A 17500-nucleotide genomic window follows, 5' to 3' on the forward strand; every position below is an offset into this window, starting at 1 on the left:
CAATTGTACATAAAATGTGGTATATTTTTAGGCAAGGCAAGTTTATTTCTATAGCACATTTCATGCACAGTGGCAATTCAAAGTGCTTTACACAAACAGGAATAAAAGAAACAAGTATAAGAGAAATAAAAACAAATAATAAAAATGGTAAAAAAATTTAAATAAATAAAATAAATAAGCATAAAAGCAGATAAAATGTGTTAAAAAAGAATTAAAAAGAAGAGAAAAACATAATAGTTCGATCTGTCGGACGTAGCACAGTGCTCATTCAGTAAAGGCACAGCTAAACAGATGTTTTTTTAGACCACATTTTATGTACAATTGTATATATTGTAAGTTAAAATACTACTTTGATATTGACATTATATGTTAGGCACCTAGGGTCTGGGAGTAACATAATTTTGATTCTCTATATGTCCTGTACATGTGGTTGAATTGACAATAAAGCTGACTTTGAAGTTATTTAATAAGAATATGTCAATAACTCAATTTTGACAATAATGTCAGAACCGTGTAATTCTAAGCTGACGATTTGTCTGAGATGCAACTCTTTGAATATCTGAAATCTGAGTGTGCAAAAATAAAATCTAAATATTGATCAAATCACTTTTAAAATAACCCATATTGAGCTCTTAGCAATGCTTATTACTGGTCAAAAATTTAGTTCTGACATATTTTCAAAAGGAAATTTACAAAATATCTTCTTCTTTTTTTTTTGCATAAAATAAAATTTATTATTTTGACTGGTTGTTGGCTATTCTTACAAATATACCCGTGCAACAAAAAACAGATCAATTAAAGAACAAATATGCATTGCTGGGATTTACAGCTTTCCCAGTGCTGGTGCAATAAACAACCCAGGCTCATTCTGTGAACGTAGTCCCGGGGACGTTTCTGGAGACCGCGAAATACGTCCCGGGAGGTTCGTATTTTTGCAGTTTTTGTTTTCGCGAATCCGCGAGAGGCCACATTTCCCGCGCCGTTCTCGCATAACCCGCTAGAGGCCGCTGTCGAACGGCCTTCCACCTGTCTGCCTGGATGAAAGAATGACTGACTGTGTGAACGGCCAATCGGCTGACCCACCCTCCTCCATCCCTAAACCCAACCAACGACGATTCACAAAAGCCGTCCAGAAAAGAAAAGCCCTCGTCTGATTTTTACCATGTTTTTGGATTTTGACCACATTTTCACCCTGTTATGAACCTCTTCGATTTATTTCTTGGACTCTGTTTTAGTCTTACCTGATTTCTGGAACTGCTCTTCCCTGGACTCGAACCTGGTCGTCGTTGTGGTCAGCACCTCTCTGCGCCACGAGTTCGCCAAAGTACACGAACAGCTAACCGGACAAACTGGTTGCAGCAGGAAAGCCCTCCACACGGAGGCGAGAGGCCGGCCGGCAAGCGCCGAAAGGAACGGCGTCACACCGCCCTGCAGCGTTCGCTTAAAAAAAATGAAATGCAGCCGTACGTACCCACGGCTACATATTTCGCAGTCTCCAGAAACGTCCACGGGACTATGTTCTCAGAATGAGCCTGGGTTGGCAATAAAATGTGCATTGTGTTTTATGCAATTTAAATATTTAAAATAAAAAATATATTAAAATATATTAAAGACATTTTTGAAATCAAACATTATGGTTGTCTAATACAATTTTATGTCTATTAGCAATGATTAAGTTCTTTCAAACAAGCAAACGTGGCCAACAATGGCCCAGAATATGTTGCACACGTCCCTCGAGGAAACCCAAAGCTGTTGGAGGTCAGATGGAGATAGGCAAAATGTAGTCCAGTCATTCATTGAAGCTTACTGGGAAATATCTCAGATATACAATGTGTTTAGTTTAAACTAGTTTCAGCTTTGCATTAATGTTAAGTGTGCAAATGCATGACCCTGGAGCACTAAACCATCATAAGGGTCAATGTTTATACAGTGAGATTTACACATGGTCTCAAAGCTGACCTTAATAAATAAGGTTTTGATTGACAACATTTGTCTGAAATACAACTATTTGAAATCTGGAATCTGAGTATGCAAAAAAATAATCTAAATACTGAGGAAAATACCCTTAAAATGTCTAGTTGAATTTCTAGCAACACAGAATCTGCACAGGGGTTTTCTGCAGATTTTTTAGCCCATCATTAATTCTGTTTATTTACTTGAGTAAATGTGTGTAAATCTATATTTATTCAGTTTTTAAATTAATTACAGTAATATTATTGACTAATATGAAAATCTTTATCTGGTTTATATACAATGCAGTTTGTACAGTAATATTTTCTGTCTATTATATGAGAGACTTGCTTTGTTTACCAAATAAAGTGAATCTAATTGGATTTGCATTTTAAACATTAAATAAAAGTTAAAAAGAGATTATTTTTATTTCACATATTAAGGTTTTAGTTATGATACTCCCACAAATCCGCAGATTTTTTAGCAAAATTCTAGGCAGAAATAGCAAAAAAAACGTCCGCAGATTGCGACTGGCCTTAAATGCATATTACTAACCAAACTACAAGTCTTTACATGTTTAGTGAAGGAAATGTAAGAAACATATTTATGGGACATTATATTTACTTAATCCAATGATTTTAACCGCATAAAATAAAGATGGATCATTTTAACTCAGTGTAGGATATTCCTACAAATATACCTGTGCAACAAAAAACAAACATATCAGATCAAAAACAGTTATGCTTTGCTGGGATGAACAACTTATTCAGCTTTTAACTTGGTCAGTGCTCGTCCAATAATATGTGCACTGTGCTTTATGCAGTTAAATGATGTTGCACACGTCCCTCAAGGAAACACAAAGCTGCTGGAGGTCAGATGGAGATACAGAAAATACCGTCCAGTCATTAAATTAAGCATGCATGCAGGGGGGTATCTCAGATTTACTGTACGATGCATTTAGCTGTCATTGTGCTTTCTGTATGTTGAAGATAAGTTTAAAAATAAAATAGTGAAATATGTGATCCTGGAGCACAAAACTAATCATAAGAGTATTTTATTTATTGATATGTGAATAAATAAGCTTTCCATTGATTTATAGTTTGTTTATTTGGCTGAAAATATCGTATGTTTGTAGTAAATACTGAGAAAATCAATTACAAATTACGCATGTCTGACTTATTTCTTGCAAATGAGTTTTAAAAGTCTTGAAATCTTGAGAAGAAACATCTGAACTGAAAAATAAGCCCAATCTCGGTCGTTTTATTTATTCATGTGTTTGTTCATTTATTTCATACATTTCTTCTTGAGGCAACTTAAGAAGAACCAGCTTTCATCAGCCGTCTTGGTGAACTTCTACCGCTGCACAATAGAAAGCATCCTGACCAACTGCGTCACAGTCTGGTAAGGAAGCTGCTCTGTTGCTGAGCGTAAGGCACTGCAGTGGGTGGTGAAAACTGCCCAACGCATCACAGGGACTACACTGCCAGCCATAGAGGACATCCAGAAGAAACACTGTCGAGCACGCAGTATTCTTAAGGACACCTCTCACCCTGCTCACAGACTGTTCTCTCTCCTGCCTTCCGGCAGGCGCTTCAGGCTCCCCCGGACAAAAACCAGCAGACTGAGGAACAGCTTTTTCCCCAGAGCTGTCTTCCTTTTGAACTCTGCCCCTCACTGACTCTTTTGCCCCCCCAATACACCCCCCACACTCCTCTAACTTATACTCCTCACAATCACTGCACTGTTTAACATTTGCACATTTAAAGTTTGCACATATTCATTGCACTGATTCACTTATCTGAACTGGACATACCCACTGCACATGGACATTTGTAATTATGTTTATCTATCTGCACACTCCTGATTATTAATAGCATCCTGTACATATATTCATTTATTGTAAATCTGTTCATAGCTAATACAACCTGTATATAATGTTTATAGCACATCCATCTGTAAATATCACCATAGTTTGTCTATAACTGCACTTTATAACTTATACCTGTATCCTGCACTTGCTGCTATTGCACTGCTGGTTAGACCTAAACTGCATTTCATTGCCTTGTACTTGTACGTGTGTAATGACAATAAAGTTGAATCTAATCTAATCTAATTTGTCAATGTATTATTTATTTACATTTTTTGCTTAAAGCATCTTGTGAATTTGCACTATTCACTAACTTTTTTCTCTTGAAAACTAGAGAATTATCATTATTATCTTATATTATTTTTAGTTTCAGCTAAAAAATCAAATAAAGCAAGAATTGTGAGATGAAAAGTTTAGCTTAACCACTCATCTACAAACATTAGTCTGTAATACTCTGCTAAGACTGTAGTAAAGAAGACTCACGGGCCACAGAGAAGTTGTTGAGCGGCGTCTCCAGCTGGTCCACGTCCTGCGGTCGCTCCTTATAGCCGATAAACGTACCGTCACTCTTCAGCAAGAAATACCGCGGCCTCCACGTCTTTATATACTCTCCTGAAAGACAGAAAGACAGACAGACAATCACATCAGGATTATTGACAGAAATGCTGCAGTCTCAACGTCTTTATATACACTCTTGAAGGACAGACAGACAGACAATCACATCAGGATTATTCACAGACCAAAGTACAAAGACATTCTTTATGCAAATCGGTCAACTCTGTGGTCAACTTCATATTTACATTCAGATCCTATTTTAATGATTGATATTTCAATCACTCACAAACACTTTTCTGCGATCACTATATGGTGAATAAAGCCCGCCTTCCTAGTACAGGAGCCAATCATCGATCGCTATATGGTGAATAAAGCCCGCCTTCTAGTACAGGAGCCAATCATCGATCGCTATATGGTCAATAAAGCCCGCCTTCTAGTACAGGAGCCATCATCGATCGCTCTATGGTCAATAAAGCCCGCCTTCTAGTAACAGGAGCCAATCATCGATTGCTATAATGGTGAATAAAGCCCGCCTTCTAGTACAGGAGCCCAATCATCGATTGCTATATGGTGAATAAAGCCCGCCTTCTAGTACAGGAGCCAATCAACGATCGCTATAATGGTCAATAAAGCCCGCCTTCTAGTACAGGAGCCAATCATAGCGATCGCTACATGGTCAATAAGCCCGCCCTTCTAGTACAGGAGCCAATCATCGATCGCTATAATGGTCAATAAAGCCCGCCTTCTAGTACAGGAGCCAATCATCGATTGCTATATGGTGAATAAAGCCCGCCTTCTAGTACAGGAGCCAATCATCAGATCGCTATATGGTGAATAAAGCCCACCTTCTAGTACAGGAGCCATCATCGATCGCTATATGGTGAATAAAACCCGCCTTCTAGTACAGGAGCCAATCAACGATCACTATATGGTCAATAAAGCCCGCCTTCTAGTACAGTAGCCAATCATCGATCGCTATATGGTCAATAAAGCCTGCCTTCTAGTACAGGAGCCAATCATCGATCGCTATATGGTCAATAAAGCCCGCCTTCTAGTACAGGAGCCAATCATCGATCGCTATATGGTCAATAAAGCCCGCCTTCTAGTACAGGAGCCAATCATCGATCGCTATATGGTCAATAAAGCCCGCCTTCTAGTACAGGAGCCAATCATTGATCGCTATATGGTGAATAAAGCCCGCCTTATAGTACAGTAGCCAATTATCGATTGCTTATGGTGAATAAAGCCCGCCTTAAAGTACAGTAGCCAATCATCGATCTCTATATGGTGAATAAAGCCCGCCTTCTAGTACAGGAGCCAATCATCGATCGCTATATAGTGAATAAAGCCCGCCTTAAAGTACAGTAGCCAATCATCGATGGCTATATGGTGAATAAAGCCCGCTTCTAGTACAGTAGCCATCATCGATCGCTATATAGTGAATAAAGCCCGCCTTATAGTACAGTAGCCAATCATCGATGGCTATATGGTCAATAAAGCCCGCCTCAATCTAATACAGAGCCATCAGCGATCGCTACATGGTGAATAAAGACCTGCCTTCTAGTACAGTAGCCAATCATTGATCGCTATTTGGTGAATAAAGCCCGCCGTCTAGTACAGGACCTATCATTGATCGCTATATGGTGAATAAAGCCCGCCTTCTAGTACAGGAGCCAATCATCGATCGCTATATAGTGAATAAAGCCGCCTTAAGTACAGTAGCCAATCATCGAGGGCTATATGGTGAATAAAGCCGCTTCTAGTACAGTAGCCAATGCATCGATCGCTATATAGTGAATAAAAGCCCGCCTTATAGTACAGTAGCCAATCATCGTGGCTATATGGTGCAATAAAGCCCGCCTTCTAATACAGGAGCCAATCATCGATCGCTACATGGTGAATAAGCCTGCCTTCTAGTACAGGAGCCAATCATTGATCGCTATATGGTGATACAGCCCCGCCTTCTAGTACAGGTAGCCAATCATTGATCGCTATTGGTGAATAAAGCCCGCCTTCTAGTACAGGAGCCAATCATTGATCGCTATATGGTGGAATAAAGCCCGCCTTCTAGTACAGGATTCAATCATTGATCGCTATATGGTGAATAAAGCCCGCCTTTTAGTACAGGAGCCAATCATTGATCGCTATATGGTGAAATAAAGCCCGCCTTCTAGTACAGGAGCCAATCATAGATCGCTCTATGGTCAATAAAGCCCGCCTTCTAGTACAGGAGCCAATCATTGATCGCTATATGGTGAATAAAAGCCCGTCTTATAGTACAGTAGCCAATTATCGATTGCTTTATGGTGAATAAACCCGCCTTCTAGTACAGTAGCCAATCTCAATCGCTATAGTGGTGAATAAAGCCCGCCTTAAAGTACAGTAGCCAATCATCGATGGCTATATGGTGAATAAAGCCCGCTTCTAGTACAGGAGCCAATCAACGATCGCTATATGGGTCAATAAAGCCCACCTTCTAGTACAGGAGCCAATCATCGATCTCATATGGTGAATAAAGCCCGCCTTCTAGTACAGGAGCCAATCATCGATCTCTATATGGTGAATAAAGCCTGCCTTCTAGTACAGGAGCCAATCATCGATCGCTATATAGTGAATAAAGCCCGCCTTAAGTACAGGTAGCCAATCATCGATGGCTATATGGTAAATAAAGCTCGCGCTTCTAGTAACAGGAGCCAATCATCGATCGCTATATAGTGAATAAGCCCGCCTTATAGTACAGTAGCCAATCATCGATCTCTATAGGGTGAAATAAAGCCCCGCCTTCTAGTACAGGAGCCAATCATCGATCTCTATATGGTGAATAAAGCCCGCCTTCTAGTACAGGAGCCAATCATCGATCTCTAATGGTGAATAAAGCCCGACCTTCTAGTACAGGAGCCACATCATCGATCTGCTATATGGTGAATAAAGCCCGCCTTCTAGTACAGGAGCCAATCATCGATCTCTATAATGGTGAATAAAGCCCCGCCTTCTAGTACAGTAGCCAATCATTGATCGCTATTTGGTGAATAAAGCCCGCCTTCTAGTACAGGAGCCAATCATTGATCGCTATATGGTGAATAAAGCCCGCCTTCTAGTACAGGAGCCAATCAACGATCGCTAATATGGTGAATAAAGCCCGCCTTCTAGTACAGGAGCCAATCATTGATCGCTATAATGGTGAATAAAGCCCCGCCTTCTAGTACAGTAGCCAATCATTGATCGCTATTTGGTGAATAAAGCCCGCCTTCTAGTACAGGAGCCAATCATTGATCGCTATATGGTGAATAAAGCCCGCCTTCTAGTACAGGATTCATCATGATCGCTATATGGTGAATAAAGCCCAGCCTTCTTAGTACAGGAGCCAATCATTGATCGCTATATGGTGAATAAAGCCCGCCTTCTAGTACAGGAGCCAATCATCGATCGCTCTATGGTCATAAAGCCCGCCTTCTAGTACAGGAGCCATCATTGATCGCTATATGGTGAATAAAGCCCCGTCTTATAGTACAGTAGCCAATTATCGATTGCTTATATGGTGAATAAAGCCCGCCTTCTAGTACAGGAGCCCAATCATCGATCGCTATATGGTGAATAAAGCCCGCCTTAAAGTACAGTAGCCAATCATCGATGGCTATATGGTGAATAAGCCGCTTCTAGTACAGGAGCCAATCATCGATCGGTATATGGTGAATAAAGCCCCCCTACTAGTACAGGAGCCAATCATCGATCGGTATATGGTGAATAAAGCCGGCCTTCTAGTACAGGAGCCAATCATCGATCGGTATATGGTGAATAAAGCTGGCCTTCTAGTACAGGAGCCAATCATCGATCGCTATATAGTGAAATAAAGCCCGCCTTAAAGTACAGTAGCCAATCATCGATGGCTATATGGTGAATAAGCCCGCTTCTAGTACAGTAGCCAATCATCGATCGCTATATAGTGAATAAAGCCCGCCTTATAGTACAGGAGCCAATCATCGATCTCTATATGGTGAATAAAGCCGCCCTTCTAGTACAGGAGCCAATCATCATTAAAGGCTCTTTAATTATTTAGGAAACAAGTTGATTGTCTATTTTAGTTGCTTTTATATGTTTTTTAACCACATTTCTGATTTAGATTATAAGTGTTTGAATTTGACTTGTATATTATATATGTTTATATATTTGTAGCTATTTATTTCGATTGCTTTTAATTGAAAATAATCATAGAGCAGTTTTGCATTTTATGATTCAAATATGATTGTGTTTTTGGTATTGAAGTATTCGAGCATCAGAAATGGTGCATTCTCTTTATATGAAGTTTGCATTGACTAAACTCTGATGATGATGATGATGATGAGTTTGTGTGATGAATGCATGCACTGTAGAGTGTTTAGACATTTAATTTAGCATTTTTTTTACATCTTTAATTATTTAGGAATGAAGTTGTCAATTTTAAATGAATGTCTATTTATGAAGTAGTGGTCTATTTTAGTTGCTTTAATACATTTTTACTCAACACAATCTCACTGCAATTCGTAACTTATTGATTTAGTTTCTAATTCGTATGAATTCGTCTGATCTATTTCATACATTTTCGTACGATTTGCTCATCCCCCAATGACGGTTGGGTTTAGGGGCGGGGTTAGGTGCCACGCCTCCTTTTTAAAATCGTACAATTTCGTATGAACTCCTCGAATTCCTATGAATTAGCCACTAAACTGACAAAACGTAAAATGCTTACGTTTTCTCGTGAGATCAGGCTGGATGAAACACATTGATTGTAAGATTATTGTGTTTTAATTTGACTTGTACTTATATGTTTATATAAATGTACCTTTTGTAGTTATATTTGCTTTTATTTGAAAGAAATTATACAGCAGTTTTGCATTTTTGTGATTCATAAATGAATACTGTTTTGTATTGAAGTATTCGAGCATCAGTAATGGTGCATTCTCTTGATATGAAGGTTGCACTGACTGTAAACTCTGATGATGATGAGTTTGTGTGATGAATGTGTGCAGGGGCGCCACTAGGGGGGGGAACTTAGGAAGATTCTAAGGGCCCATACATAACCCCCCCCCCCCCCTCCCCCTCGCTATTCACTTTCAGCCGCGCTACCAACTCCCCCCGCCCCTTAACTTTCAGCCGCGATGCCATCTCCGCCCCCACTCTTCACATTCAGCCACGATAAGGCAAGGCAAGTTTATTTACCAATTTGCGATACCAACTTCCACACCCCCCCTCTTAACTTTCAGCCGCGATGCCATCTCCCCCCTCCCCCCACTCTTCTCTTTCAGCCACGATACCCACTTCTCCCCAACTCGCCCTCCCTGGCACTTTACTTTCAGCCGCGATACCAACTCCACCCCCCCACCCGCTCTTCAATATCAACTTGTCAGAGGGACCATGGCGGCCAGCGATGCCCCTGAATGTGTGTACTGAGTTTTGAATTTAGAAAATTCTGTGGAGAATTTAATTTAGAATTTGTTTAATTCATTTTTAATTATTTAAGAATCAAGTTGGTTGTCTATTTTAGTTGCTTTTATATATTGTTTTACCACATTTCTGAATTTGATTAAGTGCTTTTAATTTGAGTGTTTTTTTATATTTACCCTTTTTAGTTACTTATTTCATTGGCTTTTATTTACAAATAATTATACAGCATTTCTGTGATATAATTTTCCTTCCTTTATTTTGATTATTGTGTTTTTATTTAATAGTTTTACACATTTTTTTACACATTTTAGTTCATTATTTAATTGTTTTTATTTGAAAATAATTACACAGCAGTACTGCATTTCTGTGATTTATACAGTTAAAGCCTGAATTATTAGCCCTCCTGAATTATAGCAATCTACAGGCTTAATTAGCTTAACTAGGTTAGTTAGGTTAATTAGACAAGTTAAGTTTGTTCTGGAGACAAAACAAATATTGCTTAAGGGGGCTAATAATATTGACCTTACAAAATTCCAGCCAAGCTAAAAGAAATAAGACTTACAACAGGAAATACTGTGAAAACATTTAATAATTTTGTCTTCAAATGTATTTTGAAAATGTATTGTTTTGACAATAATAGTATGAAATGTTCATAATCACAGAGATGTGATAAATTACATTTATTTTATGTGTCAAAAATAATGACAAAAGCTAATCCGAATCAGAATATCTGCTGAGGTTTTCAGTCATTCAGTGTTTTATTAGCCTTGATAAGCTTTACTTGGATCAAAAAAATATAGCGATGCACAATATATAGGAGGTCGTATCGATATCAGCTGCTAAATGCTATTTTTAATGTTATTGATTAGATGACAAAATTAGGACAATAACACCCGGCAGTACCAGAGCGGTTACTCAAGCCAAGCAGGGCTGAGCCTGGTCAGTATCTGGATGAGAGACCACATGGGAAAACGAGGTTGGTGTTGGAAGTGGTGTTAGTGAGGTCAGCAGGGGGCGCTCAACCTACAGTCTGTGTGAGTCCTAATGCTCCAGTATAGCGACAGGGACACTATACTGTCAGTCAGTGCTGTCTTTCTGATAAGATGTTCAACCGAGGTGCTTACTTTCTGTGGTCATTACAAATCCCATGGAAGTTCTGGTAAAGAGTAAAGGTCTTTGCACTCTTAAGTCTGATATTTTTGTATGCGTTTGTTCTGTACTCATATGCAAAAAATTTGTCACATAAACTTTGCACACTGCGTCCGATTAAATAGCCCACATAGAGAGGAAGGAGAGTTCAGCTCCTTATCAAAGAGCTGCGCTGGATTATCCCCAAATGCAAAGTTTATTTCAGGGAATCAGTGGAAGTTTGAAACATTGCTTATGATTGTTCGCACGTTACGTACGTAAACAAATCCTGAACAGAAACTGGCAGTACCTTTAGACATTATAATAGATGATGGCCGCGTTGATGTATCAGAGCAACCGACTGAAGCAGACCATGAGGCGATTATGTCTGTGTGTCAAACGTACAGACATGCCAAGTCTCCCGGAAGTTGCAGGAGTCTCCCGCATATGCATAGAGACTCCAGCATGCCCGCATACGAATGATATTCTCCCGGAAATCGTAGGTCTCCCCCCCCTGGTACTAAAATCGCGCACCCCTCTCCACTGCATCCGTCCCTGCTCTTCAGATTTGTTGCGCTAACCCCCCGACCAAGTAAAAAAAGTTTTATAGAGGCAGTGTGTCAGTACAATTCACACAACGTGAGGTCGAATTTATTTATTTAACGTTCAAAATTACAGATTCAGTTTGCAATAGCCTTAAGGGTGTAACCCCGGTGTCCTGGACAACTCCCTCCATCGGCTCTTACCCATCATGGCCTCCCAATCATCCCCATCCACTGAGCTGGCTCTATCACTGTCTCTCCACTCCCCTATAGCAGGTGTGTGGTGAGCGCACAGGCCCCGTTATCCTGTGGCTGCCATCGCATCATGCAGGTGGAGCTGCACACTGGTGGTGGAGTGGAGAGACCCCCCTCATGATTGTGAAGCACTTGGGGTGTGTGGCCATACACGATAAATACACATTACATTACATCACAAGAAAAAATATTGTAGGAAATACTGTGAAAAAATCCTTGCTCTGTTAAACATCATTTGGGGAAACATTTGAACAAGAAAAAAACACACACAGGAGGGCGAATCCTTTCCACTTCAACTGTAAATAATACTTTTTTATAAAGCAAACCTTTGGCACACATAAATAAATACAATATTTTTTTGTGCGCAGTCTAGTTAACGACAACAGCAAAAGCTATTAAAGTACTCTAAGCATGCACTCTCGAGATCTGAAGTTTTGCACTGACTGTAAACTCTGATGATGATGATGAGCTTGCGTGATGAATGTGTGTAGTGCGTGTGTCCTCTGGTCTGTCACAGCTGAAATGAGGCAAAAAAGCGGCGGAGCTGAGCGAAACAGACGTTTGCGTGACACATCCACACTTTAGTGACGGAGGAAATGGGCCAATTAAGGACAGCTTGCTCAGACCCGGCATGGGGTTAATATTCAACTCCCGTAATTAAAAATAAATTACACTTTTCCTGGATAACTCTTCAAACTGTCTCTGTGTTTCTGCCTCTTTTCGCTTCTCTCCGTTTTTGTTTTTTTTCTTCGACTCCGCAACATCTGGTGCAGTGATTTCTGCATCGTCCTCAGCACAATTGATTCGGGGTTGCAGAAACAAATGCCAGCAGTTTTTGCCGCTTTCCTCTCGTGCTGTTTTGGAAACGGAGGTGTTTTAATGTCACGCTGGGCATTTGAGTTCAAACAAGGATTCACGTCTAAATATAAACCTATGATTTCTGAAGATTCAGCTGCACAATTAATACACAAGTGATAATGTACATCCAGCCGGTTCTTATGTTGTGTTGTTATGTTATGATTTGTTATGTGTTATGTTGCTATGTTATGTTATGTGTTGTTATGTTATGTTATGTTGCTGTTTTGTTATGTTTGAGTTTCTATGTTATGTTGTGTTGTTTTGTGTTGCATTGTTATGTTATGTTGCTATGTTGTGTTATGTTACTGTTTGTGATGTGGTTATGTTATGTTGCTATGTTGTGTTGTTATGTTACGTTATGTTGCTGTTGTGTGGTGTTGTTATGTTATGTTCCTATGTTATGTTATGCGTTATGTTATGTTGTGTTGCTATGTTATGTTATGTGATGTTGTGTTGCTGTTATATTATGTTATGTTGCTATATTATGTTATGTTCTGATGCTATGTTATATTGTTTTTGTCATGTTGCTGTTATGTATATTGTGTTGTTATGATGTTATGTGTGTTGCTATGTTTTGTTATGTGTTGTCATGTTATGTTGTGTTGCTGTTTTGTTATGTTTTATTGTGTTTCTTTGTTATGTTGTGTTGTTTTGTGTTGCATTGTTATGTTATGTTGCTATGTTGTGTCATGTTTGCTGTTTTGTGATGTGGTTATGTTGTTATGTTGTGTTGTTATGTTGCTGTTGTGTGGTGTTGTTATGTTATGATGCTATGTTATGTTATGTTGTGTTGCTATGTTATGTTATGTGATGTGGTGTTGCTGTTATATTATGTTATATTGTTATGTTTTGTTGTGTTGCTGTTATATTATGTTGTTATGATGTTATGTTGTGTTGAATTGTTATATTGGTTGTATTGTTGTTATGTGATGTATTATGCTATGATGCTATGTTATTATGTTATCTGTTGTTATGTTATGTTGCTGTTTTGTTATGTTTTATTGTGTTTCTATGTTATGTTGTGTTGTTTTGTGTTGCATTGTTATGTTATGTTGCTATGTTGTGTTATGTTGCTGTTTTGTGATGTGGTTATGTTGTTATGATGTGTTGTTATGTTTGCTGTTGTGTGGTTGTGTTATGTTATGTTGTTATGTTATGTTATGTTATGTTATGTTGTGTTGCTATGTTATGTTATGTGATGATGTGTTGCTGTTATATTATGTTGCTATATTATGTTATGTTGTGTTGCTATGTTATATTGTGTTATATTGTTATGTTGTATTGTGTTGCATTGTTATGTTATGTTGCTATGTTGTGTTATGTTGCTGTTTTGTGATGTGGTTATGTTGTTATGTTGTGTTGTTATGTTGCTGTTGTGTGGTGTTGTTATGTTATGATGCTATGTTATGTTATGTTATGTTGTGTTGCTATGTTATGTTATGTGATGATGTGTTGCTGTTATATTATGTTGCTATATTATGTTATGTTGTGTTGCTATGTTATATTGTGTTATATTGTTATGTTTGTATTGTGTTGCTGTTATATTATGTTGTTATGATGTTATGTTGTGTTGAATTGTTATATTGTGTTGTATTGTTGTTATGTGATGTATTATGCTATGATGCTATGTTTATTATGTTATCTGTTGTTATGTTATGTTGCTGTTTGGTTATGTGTTATGTTATGTTATGTTGAATTGTTATATTGTGTTGTATTGTTATGTGATGTGTTATGGTTGTGTTGCATTGTTGTTATGTGTTATGATGTGATGTGTTGTGATGTGATGTTTTGTGATGTGTTGTGTTGTGTTTTTATGTGATGTGTTGTGATGTGATGTTTTGTGATGTGTTGTGATGTTATGTGATGTGTTGCAGTGTTGTGTTATGTGATGTTGTGTGATGTTATGTAATGTGTTGTGATGTTATGTGATGTTATGTGATGTTATGTGATGTGTTGCTGTGTTGTGTTATGTGATGTTGTGTGATGTTATGTAATGTGTTGTGATGTTATGTGTTGTGATATTTTGTGATGTTTTGTAATGTGATGTTATGTGTTGTGATGTTATGTGATGTGCTGTGATATTTTGTGATGTTTTGTGATGTGATGCAGTGTTGTGTTATGTGATATTGTGTGATGTTATGTGTTGTGATGTTATGTGATGCGTTGTGATGTGATGTTATGTGTTATGATGTTATGTGATGTGTTGTGATGTTTTGTGATGTTATGTGATGTGATGCTATGTGATGTTTTGTGATGTGTTGTGATATTTTGTGATGTGTTGTGATGTTATGTTGCGTGATGTGTTGTGATATTTTGTGATGTTGTGTGATGTTTTGCAATGTTGTGTTATGTGATGTATGATGTTATGTAATGCGTTGTGGTGTTGCGTGATGTGTTGTGATATTTTGTGATGTGTTGTGATGTTATGTTGCGTGATGTGTTGTGATATTTTGTGATGTGTTGTGATGTTGCGTGATGTGTTGTGATATTTTGTGATGTGTTGTGATGTGATGTGATGTGTTGTGATGTGATGTTTTGTGTTGTGATGTTATGTGATGTTATGTAATGTGTTATGTGATGTTGTGTGATGTGTTGTGATGTGATGTTTTGTGATGTGTTGTGATGTTTTGTGTTGTGACGCTGTTATGTGATGTTATGTGATGTGTTGTGATGTTATGTGATGTTATGTGTTGTGATGTTATGTGATGTGTTGTTGATGTTATGTGATGTGTTGTGATGTTATGTGATGTGTTGTGATGTTATGTGATGTGTTGTGATGTTATGTGATGTGTTGTGATGTTATGTTATGTGATGTGTTGTGATGTTATGTGTTGTGTTGTGATGTTATCTGTTGTGATGTGATGTGTTGTGATGTTATGTGATGTGTTGGGATGTTATGTGATGTTATGTGATGTATTGTGATGTGTTGTGATGTGTTGTGATGTTATGTGATGTGTTGTGATGTTGTGATGTTGTGAGTTGTGATGTTATGTGATGTTATGTGATGTTATGTGATGTGTTGTGATGTTATGTGATGTGATATGTTGTGATGTGATGTTATGTGTTGTGATGTTATGTGTTGTGATGTTATGTGATGTGATGTTATGTGATGTGATGTTATGTGATGTGATGTGATGTTATGTGTTGTGATGTTATGTGTTGTGATGTTATGTTATGTGATGTTATGTGATGTTATGTGATGTTATGTTATGTGATGTGTTGTGTTGTGTTGTGTTGTGATGTTATGTGATGTGTTGTGTCGTGATGTCATGTGTTGTGATGTTATGTGATGTGATGTGTTGTGTTGTGATGTTATGTGATGTGTTGTGTCGTGATGTCATGTGTTGTGATGTTATGTGCTGTGTTGTGATGTTATGTTATGTGATGTTATGTGATGTTGTGTTGTGATGTTATGTTATGTGATGTTATGTGATGTTATGTGTTGTGATGTTATGTTATGTGATGTTATGTGATGTTATGTTATGTGATGTGATGTGATGTTATGTTATGTGTTGTGATGTTATGTGTTGTGATGTTACGTTATGTGATGTTATGTGATGTTATGTGATGTTATGTTATGTGATGTGATGTGATGTGTTGTGTTGTGATGTTATGTGATGTGTTGTGTCGTGATGTCATGTGTTGTGATGTTATGTGATGTGATGTGTTGTGTTGTGATGTTATGTGATGTGTTGTGTCGTGATGTCATGTGTTGTGATGTTATGTGTTGTGTTGTGATGTTATGTGATGTGTTGTGTTGTGATGTTATTTGTTGTGTTGTGATGTTATGTGTTGTGTTGTGATGTGATGTGTTGTGTTGTGATGTTATGTGATGTGTTGTGTGTCGTGATGTCATGTGTTGTGATGTTATGTGATGTGATGTGTTGTGATGTTATGTGATGTGTTGTGTCGTGATGTCATGTGTTGTGATGTTATGTGTTGTGTTGTGATGTTATGTGATGTGTTGTGTTGTGATGTTATTTGTTGTGTTGTGATGTTATGTGTTGTGTTGTGATGTTATGTGTTGTGATGTTATGTGATGTGTTGTGATGTGTTGTGATGTTATGTGATGTGATGTGTTGTGTTGTGATGTTATGTGATGTGTTGTGTCGTGATGTCATGTGTTGTGTGATGTTATGTGTTGTGTTATGTTATGTGATGTGTTGTGATGTTATGTGATGTGTTGTGATGTCATGTGTTGTGATGTTATGTGTTGTGTTTGTGATGTATGTTATGGTGATGTGATGTGATGTGTTGTGATGCTTATGTGATGTTATGTGTTGTTATTTATGTGATGTGTTGTGATGTTATGTATGTGTGTGATGTGATGTGTTGTGATGTTATGTGTTGTGTTGTGATGTTATGTTATGTGATGTGATGTGATGTGTTGTGATGTTATGTGATGTTATGTGATGTGATGTGTTGTGATGTTATGTGATGTGTTGTGACCTAGAACAGCCAATTTAAGACTTTTTAAAGGCCTAAAATTAAGATTTTTAAAATTTAGACACTTTAAGAGACCCTGCGGAAACCCTGGAAAGATGAAGGCCCAGCAGCCCATAAAGCAGATCCTTTACATTCAACACTTCAATACAGCTAAAGCATTACAAATGAGTCCAGCTGATACACAACAACTGTGGAGCAGAGGAACATCTGTCCTGCAGGCCTGTGTACTTAAGACTCGCGCACACACACTCCACATGCCCAATGTGTGTTCACGCCTGCTGCCATTATTCATCCTGGCAAGAGGAGATTTCTCTCTCAAACTTCTTCTGCAGAGTCAGAGCTTTTAGAAATCTCACACACACACACACACACACACACACACACACACACACACACACACACACACACACACACACACACACACACACACACACACACACACACTCTCTCTTATAACACACTCAAAGAAACTTATATG

At 38.2% G+C, this 17500-nt stretch overlaps 1 protein-coding gene across 1 annotated transcript in view; it reads right to left on the reverse strand.

Annotated features, from left to right (window-relative positions):
- akt1 (v-akt murine thymoma viral oncogene homolog 1) overlaps window positions 1–17500 on the reverse strand; it is a 110427-nt gene that overhangs the window by 37738 nt on the left and 55189 nt on the right. The window contains 1 exon segment of the mRNA XM_056476604.1: window positions 4301–4429. Coding sequence (XP_056332579.1) covers window positions 4301–4429 — 129 coding nt within the window.

Source organism: Danio aesculapii, chromosome 17, assembly GCF_903798145.1.
Source record: "Danio aesculapii chromosome 17, fDanAes4.1, whole genome shotgun sequence".
Taxonomy (NCBI): Eukaryota; Metazoa; Chordata; class Actinopteri; order Cypriniformes; family Danionidae; genus Danio; species Danio aesculapii.